At 30.0% G+C, this 13,143-nt stretch overlaps 1 protein-coding gene across 50 annotated transcripts in view; it reads right to left on the reverse strand.

Moving 5' to 3' along the window:
• LOC139489696 (sorbin and SH3 domain-containing protein 1-like) overlaps positions 1–13,143 on the reverse strand; it is a 121,609-nt gene that overhangs the window by 27,116 nt on the left and 81,350 nt on the right. For 25 of the 50 annotated variants that reach the window (XM_071276398.1, XM_071276368.1, XM_071276369.1 and 22 more), the window contains 4 exons: positions 10,290–10,337; positions 7,244–7,358; positions 5,028–5,099; positions 3,332–3,381 (listed from right to left, as the gene is read on the reverse strand). In XM_071276398.1, coding sequence (XP_071132499.1) covers positions 3,332–3,381; positions 5,028–5,099; positions 7,244–7,358; positions 10,290–10,337 — 285 coding nt within the window. Of the gene's footprint in view, positions 1–3,331; positions 3,382–5,027; positions 5,100–7,243; positions 7,359–9,618; positions 9,652–10,289; positions 10,338–13,143 lie in introns of all 50 variants that reach the window. The other 25 variants (XM_071276408.1, XM_071276406.1, XM_071276407.1 and 22 more) reach the window with 5 other exon arrangements.

A 13,143-nucleotide genomic window follows, 5' to 3' on the forward strand; every position in this document is an offset into this window, starting at 1 on the left:
ATTTTGAAAAGCACAATTTCGATCTGGACAGTTTTGGGCAGCTTAAACTTGCTTGCTAAACAAAACTTAAAGAATATCCCAATATTTACATAGTTCAAACTAAGGTACAAAATAAGCAGATAAGTTGCTTTGTAAATGACTATAAAATCCACACCCCAAGGTAATATAATCTGACCTTTTATTTGGACGCAAGACACACTTATAAGTTATTACTGAACAATTTTAAATATATATTGACAATTCATGATTTAAAATCAAATCATAGAAAACAGATCTTTCATTTTGTTATCAAATTGAAATTTTATTCAAATAGGATATTAATTCATATTTTCCTTAGTTTTGCGTTCATAAGGTGAAAGAATAAAAAGATGCCTTTGTTGGAATAACATTATAGTATTATTGGACAAAAGGTTAGAAATGGTACCAAGGTGGTTCACATAAAACACTCATTTTTAAAATCACTCTTCTTAAAAACTTCAAGTATATTATTATGCTAAAATTCAGTCACTCATTCTCATAAACTATCTTTTGCGAAAAGTTAAATTTAATCTTTTTACAAAACTTTAAAATATTTCTTGAAAAAAAATCAGGTGAAACTTACCCGCAATATCTTGCTATCAGAGTCAGCATCTTAATATCACATAATGTTATTCCACAGTGACGAAAACGTCAGATAATATTTTTTTACCTGTCTTCACAATTTTTTTATAAAGGGTCATTTAAAATTAGCCTTCACCTTGACTGTTTTACAAATCATAACAAAAAATTAAATCCATGTTTTTCACAAGTCATCATAAAATTTCCACAACTATATCACAATATTAAAATAATCATATGCAGTGAAGTGAGAAAAAGAAAATCCTTTATTTTGCATCAAGTCACTCAAATGTAACATTCACCTTATGTTTTAAAGGGAGATAACTCCAAATTTAATTACTGTTTACAATTTGGTGTTTCTAAACATCGATTAATGGTGTGTGGGCAAACAAAGCAATCTGTCTCTAAATACTATTATTATGTATCTTATCTATTCTCATTTAATTAGATGAAGCTGATAAATTGCCTGAGGTATTTGATTATCTCACCTGTAATTACCTGGGAATGAGGTCTTCAACAATAAAAGGCCAGGTGTCACAAACAGGAAAACAATGAAGGTGAAAAAAACGTTGATCCATAAAATAATAAACTTTTAACTTGCAGATACAAAATTATTATGCAAAATCTGTCGTGTTTACTGGTATATATTTTGCATTGTGATAAAATACGCTTATTTATGATTTACAGTTTTATGTAAGCAATTTGCAAAATCAATTATGATTTGTTTAGAAGTATCAAAGTATTTTGTTTTACAATGTGGTAATCCCCTTTTTTTGGCTGTGATTGTAAACCTCCCATCCCAAAACAAAATCTGTATTTTTACAATCACATTGTTTCCATAATTCAATTCAAATATTCAAAATTGTTCAATTATTATTGTAATTAATCATTTTTAATGTATATATGAGAAAAAAACAAGCTGTTGAAAATGTTACTAATAAATGTTCGTTGACATCATAATTATCAAAACTAAATTGATAATGGTAGGAATTATCCCAAAAGGTTTTAGGAGCATTTTACTTTCTTTTAATGGATTATTTTCACTTTTTGTTTTTATTAACAATTTGAGTCTGAAACAGGGCAATTAAGACTGTGCTGTATTTATCATTCATGTGTTATGGCCTTTTACAATGAATTTAAATGAAAAGTAAATGAAGTGGCTGTCTTTTGTTGATGTGGTTCACAAGTGTTTATCATTTCTCATTTTATATATAGATTTGACCATTGGTTTTACTGTTTGAATGGGGGCTCTTTATAACTTGCTGTTCGGTGTCAGCCTGCAAGGGTCTGTGCTGAAGGCAGGACTTTGACCTATAATGGTTTACTTTTACAAATAGGTACTTGGATGGAGAGTTGTCCCATTGGACATTGGCCCTCATACCACATCTTCTTATATCTATTTGTGTAGGGTTAATTTGGCAGTCAAGTGCCATCCACAAAAATCAAATGAATGTGAAACTTCCAAATACACAGTATGCTGTCAATATTTATATGGGATTTCATTTAGTAAATTCAATTTCGATTGATCACTATTTTCTTCATTGGTAAAATAAAGTACAAATTAGTAGGGTAAACATAAAATTTTGTAAAGGTCTGAAGTTAGAGAGAAAGATGTGTAACAGCTGCCTTAAAATGAAAATAAGGTTTGAATACTTTTTAGAGCAAAATAATGAATTTCATTGATACAGATTTCTAGATGAATAGACACTTGCAATTATATCAATAGCATCAACTGCCCGACTTAACTGAATTTACCTCACAATGTGTAAATAATTTATTTGTCTAACCCATAAAAGTACACACATAGAATTATGAATTTGCTGCATCAATTCACCAGAGACAGATTTGTACAATAGATTATACTATTGATGTTTATCACACAAACTTAAATGTGTTGATCAATAATGATGTAAGAATTTATAACAATTTGTTTATTTTATTGTTTTTACCTGCCTGTAGGGTCAGGTATGTAACCAAAGGTGAAAACAACATCTATTTTTAAAAAAAGGCCCCCTAAACATCAATATTTTAGCCGTTATCATTCCTATTTTGGTCAAGAAAACATACTTTAACAATGTGTTAATAATTGGTCCATTAATTTTATAACCTGATATCAGTTATATGATGACCTGAACAGGCCAAATTTTTAAATCTTCAAGTTCATTTTATGGTCTTCTAATCATGTTGCTTTAATGAAGGAGGCTCTTCTTAAATGAGTAGAAAATTACAAAACAAATTAAATTTAAATGTATCCATCACAAAAGAAATAAAATTTCCCACAAAAAACTTCAGTAAATTCATGAATGCCTATGTGACAGCTATCCACCAGAATCCAAATGCCATTTACACAGTAAGCCACTGACAAAGTTTGAACAGTTTGTTACAGTAAGTACCAGTAGTTCTAAACACTACAAAACTAATGTGTAGTATCTACTCTACAAAGCTTCAATACTGTAACAGGAACCCAAAGTATGTTAAAAGAACAGGATACATGGTAAACATTCTATATATGGTTGGATCTTTGCAAAGATGAATACTTAGCTGCAGTATCGTCTGGTATTTTCAAAAACGTTTCTAAAACCTTTATATGACTTCATACAACAATTACTTACATGCTCTTCTTAAACTTTATATGCATTTTTGAATATTTCATGATAATTTGGAGAAATATCATTTATCCAAGAAGTTGATGACAAAAGGGAGGCAACCCTTGCAACACATAACGAACACTTACTATCTACTGAACTGTCCTGGTTTATCTATGGGAGGATTATGGACAGCACCCTGAAAGTAAAGAGAGATCCATTAGATCTTAGTATATAATTATATGTCTTTAAACTGAACACTTAAACTCTGGTATTGTGAAATATTTAACAGACAAACTGGATTATAACACTTCATTACATAATAATTTGAGAAAAGTCATGGAAAGATGCAAATGTTCATTAGTGAAAATTGTACTAGTTAGGGTGTATCAAAGGTTATTGAATGTAATTTCGGCTTATTCAATACCACAATTTTTTGTATGACTGTATGATGATGATGTAACCTAATAGTGGTGGATCCAAGTTTGTTTCCAAAAAGGGAAAAGAATTGAGATTTAGAAATTTCAATGGAACTTCTATGGTCTACCTAATTTTGATTTTACAATACCAGCTGAATTTCATGCTTAACTATTTTCATGCTCATCTACAAACACGTTCATATCAATGACATGCGAGATCATCTTTCTGTAAATAATATTTCTGTACCAATAATACAATAATTGTATCATCCATTTAATTTTTGAGTTTGAAGTTTTCTTGCATCAAATCGTTTTTTTTTTTTTTTAAATAATTCAAAATAATCTGGTAAATGTGCAATATAATTTAGGTAACATCTGCCACTGAATGTTAAGTAATGAACAATCAATCAAATATCAAAGGTTTCTCCTCTCCAATTATTAAAAAAAAATCTTTTATCATGTTTTAAATATAAATATGTCACTACTTGTTAGAAAAAGTTATTATGATACCATGTAAAAAAAATAAAAAATAATTTAAGTATAGAAATAAAATTAAATTAAAATAAAGCATGTATGTGCTTATGGATAATGGATCAGGCGTCTATAAACTAAAATCTGCAAAGCTAAATACTAAAACAAAAGAGTAGTTAGATAAAACTTGGTAATACTGTCACTATCTGCTGTCCAACTAGCAACTACAAACAGCATAAAAACTTGTACCAAATCATAATGAGAAGCCTAAAATATACAAATACTTTTAGTCTCAAGGAACTATTGTCTGATAAGGATTTTTTGGGGTTTTCATAGATTTGGAAAAATTACTTTTATTATGTATTTTGAAAACTGTGGATTCGTCTATTTTCGTGGGTACCAATTTTTGTGGATCAAGGGGAAAAAAATCATTTTTGACGATATTTGACTTTAACTAAAATGAATCCACAGAATGGTATTTTGCTCTATCAAAATTTGCCTACATAACAAAGACAGAAAAAAATCTACTTTCACATTCGTAAGCAATCTATAGTTTTCTGAGAACAGAAAGTTTAAAATGTTATAATATATACTGGATGTTAAAAAGTAAAACATTATCACATTCATAAGGGAACAGCATGCCAGTGATAATTCTAATATATGACACAAAGTGAAACAAATCGACAATATCTAAAAAGTTACGATAAAATAACATACACAAAACTCCCATTATATAAAAAATAAAATAATAGACTCATATGAGGAGTCCACTATACCAAAAAGTTAAGTATGAGGGGGTCACAATGATTTACATGAAAATTAAAACTGAAAATGAATAAGTATCAGAGGATTATATAGAGATAGATAATTAATCAAAATCAAACTGTGAAATAAAATTATAGCCAGAAGCCATAGCTAAAAGCATAATTTTTGTGCAACCATCACACAATACTACCTTCGTGCTATCTGTTTTCTTTTTTCTCTCTGTTGGAGAATTCTCTGAATACGAACGATATCTACCTGGTCCCTACATGCGTAATTAAAAATACAAAATAATAACACACATCCCGTCATTTCACACAAACACGTCACAACATTTAGTCATTGTAAAACCTACCCGTTCATATGTGTGTCATCAATAATTATTGGATTTATATTTCCAGAGATAAAAATAAATTTCAACATTCAACACAAACATTGATTTGTTTAATGTCTACATCACAAATCAATCCTGTCAACAACAAGGTCTTTCTTTTCTTCTCCACTATGCAGGTACACTAAAATCATTCAACATGCAACACAGAGAATTCTAAAACATTGGGTGGGGCTTTTGATTCCAATTAACATGTCCATTTGTTCATATCATGAATTTTCACTTTTGTATAATTTCATTTTTGAAAAATAGTATTTTCCCATAGTATATCTAATAATAACATCCAAATAAATTGTGTTGAGTTAAATTGAAGTGCTTGATGATTAATATTTCACAACAATAGTCAAATGAATTTACTTTGGATACCATTGTTTAACATGGGATTAGAAAAAAAAATATTTTTGGTCAGAAACCTGCTTTGATTATTTTAATTAGAATATGTGGTTTTTGTTTCATATAAATAAAATAAATGTTATTTTGTCATTGATTTTATAAAGCTTTGTTTTTTCAAGATAAACAAGTGTATTTTATATTGTAATTCCCTTGATGTGCCTCTTTTCACTAATCAATAATCAGGTAAAATTGATTCAGAAGATGGTTTTTCTATTTACCAATTTTGTCCTTTGTTCAGGATATTATAAGACTATATAAATTAACCAAGAGATCTTGTCAGTCTTCTGTCTGCCTTTAGCAAAATCATTTTTTATAAAAAAAAAAAAAAAAAAAAAAAAAGATTATTACAAAATTTACCTTCCTAATATTACCTTGGCATGAAATGTATTAATTAAGGTTGAACTGCTGAGTTTCTCTCTATTTTTGAAATATCTAGTAGTATCTTTTAAGATATTTATATTATAAAAATTGAGAGTTCAAGACCATGAAAGTCAGTTTAAGAGTTAACTGTTTTTTTTGGGTTTATTTTTTTTTACATATATTTTATAAACCACATTAGGATATACACCTTTGACAGTAAATCCCCATAATAACAGACAGCTTATCCATGCTTTTTACATATGCAGTAACTTTTGCCATACATTCAGCAGAGTGCACATGCATAACATTCCATACACCTTAATGCAATCAGTGCATGCTGTAACTTGTAATGGTGCATCATAATTATCAGACCATTTTTAAAAATTCTAATCTTAAATACAATTGATGCTAATAATATATCAATTTGAATATCAGGGAAGAGCACTATAGGCTTATCTGGAGGAAGTAGCAGATGAATTTAAGGATGCCATCCACTATTACTGCTAAACCGATAGGTATAAAATTGAGAATAGAAATGGGAAATATGTCAAAGAGACAACAACCCAACCAAAATTGAGACTGGAAATAGAAGAATGACACCAAGAGATAACTTTGGAACTTTAGGTTAAAACATTTCCATTATGCAGTAAAACATCTTAGGAATCCTAGGAATAATTTAGATAAAGTTTTGAAGAGGTCTATTAACACAGCCTACTTTGAAATGTTTGAGACCAAATTAGACAGCTGCCAAAACCAAATTGGACAGCATAAGCAACATTAAAGTTTTAGGACCCCTAATTATTACTAATTATAATCATTACAAGAAACTTACTAGATAAGCCATTAAATCTACTTTTTGCTTTTGCCTGCTGCACTCTAATCCATTATTTACTATAACTTCAGTAAGGGGACCATTTGAATTATTAGAGATGTCCTACAATATCATTTGAAACTTAATATCCGTAGTTAATTGTGGCAAATCTTTTTCAAATAGGTTCAGGGGTTTAAGAATAGCAGCTTTTGAAAAGCTTATGATGATCGGTGATAGACAGACACAAAGTGATGAAAAAGACCAAAACTTTCATGTCAGGTTAAAAAATCTCAAATTTGGTTTCTGAAGGCAAGCAGTAATAGAAGTGGCTTTCTACTTCTAAATGAGTGGGATAACGAATATCAGGCTTTACAGTAAGACAAGGGTAGGCACTCTGACTGTATTTTATAGTTAGTCTGACAGCTAAGAAAAAGAGGACACACAAAATACTTACAGTTTTTGCCTCTTGAAATGCTAGAGATGAGAATCCAGGTTCATAATCTACGATACTTCTCGGCTGACATCGGTATTTCTCTACCGTTGATCGTGCGTTCGGTGGATTCCATTCACTGTTGGTAAATAGAGAAAAACATTCAGTTAACAGCCCTCACATTTCAGTGAACAAGATGATTACTGAAGTCTTACATGTAAAAGGCAGGAGAAAAGGTAAATATTTCTATACCAGAACAAGATGTCGCTTCAAAACAGCTGTTGCACAATCACACTTTTAAAAAAAAAAAAAGATGTCACTTATAAAGATCGTTAATTTAAACCAGACGTAACAACACAACAATGATGATGAAGTCCACAATTAACAGATTTTAGAAGTGCAACGGAAATATCAAATTGCGTGAGACTGAAATTGATTTTAATTATGATGCAATCTGCAGGTTTTTACCTGTAAATTACCAATAATTCAAGCTGTTGAGAGAGAAAAGATTTCATAATTGATTGAATGTAAAGGATATTTATGACTTTTTAATAATCTGTGGTTCACACTATAAAGGGCATTATTAACAATCCATATAGTATCAATTTCAGAAACAAAAACTTTGCCTTATATTGATTTATCACTTGGGAAACCATTCAACTCATTTTAATCTAGTGCTTCAAACACATAATAATTAAACTCCATATTGTTCCAGCAATGATTAAATTAAATTTTAATTGATTTCTTAACCAACATAAAAGTAAATTACAAAGGGACTTTATTTATTCTGTTCAGACACTGGACTGATCATTTAAATGTTTACTACTGGGATAAGTTCCTTACTGCTTCAAATTGTAATGCATACAAGTTTTAAGTTATATTCATCTTTAAAAGAAACATACTGTAGGTTTATTTATTTTCATTGGTACCAATTTTCATGGTTTGAGGAAAACTCACTTTTTTGTGGATATTTGATTTTTATGGTTTGAGGAAAACTCACATTTTTTTTAGGTATTTGATTTTTTGGTTTTGCAAAAGTCTGCAATAAAGCTTATAAAAAATATGTGCTTTGTTTGGACATTCAAATTCATGGTTTAAATATACCCATTAAGACCACGAAAAATGATATCCCACGAAAAGTAATGAATCAATAGTAAACATTAGTCAACTGGTTTATGAAAATTCTTTATTCTGAGGTATCAAACTTGTTTTTTCACTTATTATACCCTGACATATAACAAGAAGATATGTCTTGAAGTTGCTGAGAAAAACTTGATGATAATGTCTTATAAGTGCATATATTTTTTTAAAGTAACAAGTTTTTGGCAAAGAGGAGGTTGAAAATTAAAGGATTCAAAATGTGGCAAAGGGTATGTATGGCATAACTAGAGGTAGCTGTGAGATGTAGTTTATGAGGGAAATGTGATTAAAATTCCATATGGTGCATCAAATTTTAAAGATGTTTTCGGCATACAGGAAGCTGAATTTAAATGTGCCAAATGGTATGGTATTTAGTGCTGTGTATCATGTATAGATAGCTGTGAGTATGTTGATGAGGGAAATGTGATTAGAAATTCTATGGATGTTTTCTGTATACACAAAGTTGAACTGAAAATGTGTCACATGGTATGATATTTAGTGCTGTATATCATGAAGCTATAACTTGTTACTGAGAAATAAGAAATATGACAGAAATATGGACAGAGCTTCCAGAATACCTACCTTTCATAGAGCATAAGAGTATAATTAACCAGGGTATAAGTATCAGCTATCTTAAGACTATATTTCTTGTGTATAAAACTAATAAATCTCCTTTTAGTTTATACCTCCTGACAATCTATAGAGTCAACTTCTGATTGTTTAATGGCAGTGTTAGTTAATCCTTACAACAATAAGATTCGTACAACATTAAAAGCATGAAGTGATTACTCAAAAGCCTTCTATCTATAGTACATGGTAACTGACTATAACTTCTCTTCTCACAGCAAACAAATTCTTAAAATACAAAGTGTAATCAACCGCCACAGTTTTGTTTTTCTAAGTACCCTTGACTACAATAGACGGTTTGTATTCTTAAAAAAAAACTTTGAAGTCTATCTCAATGTACCATACAAATTTTTGTCTAATTCTTAAATAAGTTACCCATCACCAATAAATTAATCAAATAACAAATAAATAAACCAAAATGGTGGATAAATGTCAGTAAAACAAAGTAATATGTTTGTTATTCTTCAAATAACTGTGAAATAACTGTAGATCACCATAGAAGTTCTAAGAAACCAAACTTTATTTGTAATCATAACCTATTCAACTAAATAAGTATGTTAAAGTCCTATTATTGATTTTTTTTCCTGTTTCATGGTTACTATGGTGATTATTCCAAACCGTTGCCATCTTACCTTATGAAATCAAAGAGTTCTTCAAACCATGATCTGATATAGACCAGAAAAAGATAAAAACCTTATCAAAGAGAGATAACTCAAAGTATTTTTAATTTCAAATGTGTGACTTTCTATCAATGCAAATTTCATTTTTTTTTAGCCATAACCCTGCTTTACAGCTTTGATCTCCAAAGTAATTCAAAAACAAAAATAAAAATACGGACGGAAAAAAAATACCACAAAATGATGTTAAAATTAAGCACACGCTGAAATTAAAATCATGGAGAAATACATTTTTAGTGAATGTTCTGATACAAATAGAGAGAATGTAAAAACATTTATACATCAACATACAGGACTACACTAGACAAACACAACTCACAATGACATTTATCATCAAGCTGGTCTTATTATGTTTACGGTTGCTGTCATATGGGCATCTTGTTTTCAATCACCTTGGATTTTGAGGTTTAAAAAAGATAAGATGGCAATGGCTGATTGCTATAATTCTGGTATAAAATTCTATTAAAATTTCTACAATTCCTGACTGATTTTAAAAAAGAACTAACATTATTAATATCTGTAATTTTCCTGAAACCCAAATATAAAATTTTTGACATTGTGATTATTGTCAATAATTGCTAAGCAAGCTTTGTGCTAGGAGGGGATTACAATAATGATGAACCTACTCTAGGTAATTCAAGAAGTCTTGCACCTCTTCCGAAATTTCAGTATCTCTGAAATATTGGAGAAAACTTATAGAATTAAGCATATATATCATAAATTTAACTCGATTTCTGCATTTTTATTCTTGTTATAATTTCTATGTAAAATATTGAAGTATATTTCTAAAAATCTGTTAAATTGACAATAAATGATTGATTTCTAATTGAAAATAAAATTATTCAATGTTGAAAATATTGTACTTTTCAATAAAAATTTAACATATAAAGATTCCTATAAAAAAAGAATAGTAAAGTTTTAAATTAAATGATCAAATTGTCAAATAATGGCATGCTGCATATCTACGGTTACAAAAAACTGTCACTGAACAGGGGTATGCATGCATTAGCAGTTCAAAAATTTGTGAAGTGAATTTTTAGGATATATTTTTTTAGTGACAAAGTAGATATAGAATACAAAATTATAAATCGTTTTTGAACACAGCAGTGAACAGAAGAAACTATTATTCATGCTTAAGTTGGTGTGTATGCCTGTTATAAACACGATGAGATAAACCTGGACAGCTCAATAAAATCAGGAAATGAAATTCAGAAAAAAACAACAATCAGGACTGAAAAATTATTATAATTTTAATGTGCAATGGGAAATTACATTGTCATTGGGGCATATTATATAAATCTTGAATCTTGCAAAGGCTATTTTCTTTATCATAATGCATGTTCGAAGGGATTAAAAAAAGTATATTCCAATTAGACAATGCTTGGATGATGCAAATTGACAGAGGACATCAAGGCAGACACCACACATAATACAGAGACATGTACGTTTGTTAATACATATAATGACACACATCCTGACGTACAATGATGCAACACATGACACATACATGTATCACATGTTAAAACTTCAGTTTAATTAGTCCATACCTTAAAGGCAAATTTTTTTCTTCTTCAATTTTGTAACAGTTATCTTGAGACGGTTCAAACTTTGACTTTCAATTTAAGCTTTATAAAAATAATAAGATGTGGTATGGTTGCTAATGAGACAACGCAGCACCAGAGACCAAATGACGCAGAAATAAACAACTATAGGTCACCTTACGCCTACACCAATACCGCATATCAAATTTAAATCAATCTTGTATGCTTTTAACACTTTTTTCATGTTTTATAAATGTTCTAACTGCTAATTAAAATTTCTTGAATGCCTATCAATATAAAAAATATGTTCTTCAATTCAAAAGTAAAAAAAAAATAAACAAAACCACAATAATGCTACTTCATGAAAATTCTGAGACAAAAGATTTTTTTTCTTCTTTTATTGATAGGCGAGCGCCAAAACAAGGATTCGGAGGTTTTTAATGCACCTACCTAACACACGGCTATATGATGTATCATTTGAAAGGTGTTTTATCGTACATTCAGAATTGCCTGGTCGTCAAATTGGGAAATGGTCACATTTTTCTAAAAATGGCAAAAGGAGGGGAGGGGGGGGGGGGGGAATTATAGGTCATAATTTGAAGATATTGTTCGAAAAATGCTGTTTAAAAACAAATTCATCTGCAATATAATATGAAATATATCATTTGATTAACTCTATTCATTCTAATTTTTGTTTCTGAAATAAAATTTAAAAAGAAAGTGTTTAAAATAAAAAATTCTCGTATTTTTGTGAAAATCTTAATTTTTACGGGTATTGACGCAAAACGCTCGGTGATATTTAATTTTGCATCGAAAACACACAAATTCTACTGGTTTTATATTGATAACATATAACTAGTTTTTTAAGCTCTAATGTCTCTCCTAGCAGGTTTTTCATACCGACAAAATATTGATAAAACTATATTAAAACATATCGTAAAACTACTTTTAGCGCATATTCACTATGTTTACAGCACAGTTAAAAATATATGTTATTTTGGTCTCCTGTTCGTTCGACAGTTATAAATACATTATTAATTAATTTTCTTAAGCTTGAAAACCAATTCAAGGTTGAGCAAGGTTTGTTTTACCAATATCATCACATACTGAACTGCTGGTAGAGTTATTACAAAAACAAAAAATTAATAATATTATACATATTTACATTGAATAACAGTGAGGCAAATAAAACTTTATGTTGCCCCTTTGCTCAAATGCTCTTTAGCTATTAGTCAATGGTATCGTTTTCATCTTCACCATCGTCATCGTCATTCATTTGATCTTCGAGGTCGATGTCCTCTTTAGAACATATATTTTGGCAGGTATCACTACCCTGACATGGACAACGCTCAGTGCAAGACATCGGCTGCTCTCGGCAAATACATGACTTGCTACATATATATTTCCTCTTGCAAGAACATATTACATCTTGCAGGAAATCGAACGTTATCATGCCTAGAAAGTAGGCTGGATCCGGGTCATGTGAACTCTTTTTCCATCCGTATTCATAAGGACACAAAGGATTTGGGTGATCGAGATGTGAGGACGTCCAAATTTTCGTTTGAAGAAATGACCGCAAAACATGTTCTTTGAATGAAGATTCGCTTGGTGGCAATCACAACAAACTTGTGTCTTTGCATTTTGCAATCAAGTCGGCATCATAAATTGACTTACATCTAGAAATTGATAATGAGGGTCGGTTAAAAACAAAACTTTACGATAAAAGAGATGATTTCAGCTTTCCAATTGTGAACTTTCCACTTCTAAGTAGCAACACTCAAGCAGCACCTGCATACGGGGTATATATCTCCACATTGATACAATATTTCCGTGCTTGCATTTCCTATCATGATTTTCTTGATAGAGGGTTGCTGCTCAAAAGGAAGCTTTTAAACCAAGAGTTTCAAATGGTGAAGTTGAAATCATCCCTTCGTAAATT

Source organism: Mytilus edulis, chromosome 9 (assembly GCF_963676685.1).
Source record: "Mytilus edulis chromosome 9, xbMytEdul2.2, whole genome shotgun sequence".
Classification (NCBI taxonomy): Eukaryota; Metazoa; Mollusca; class Bivalvia; order Mytilida; family Mytilidae; genus Mytilus; species Mytilus edulis.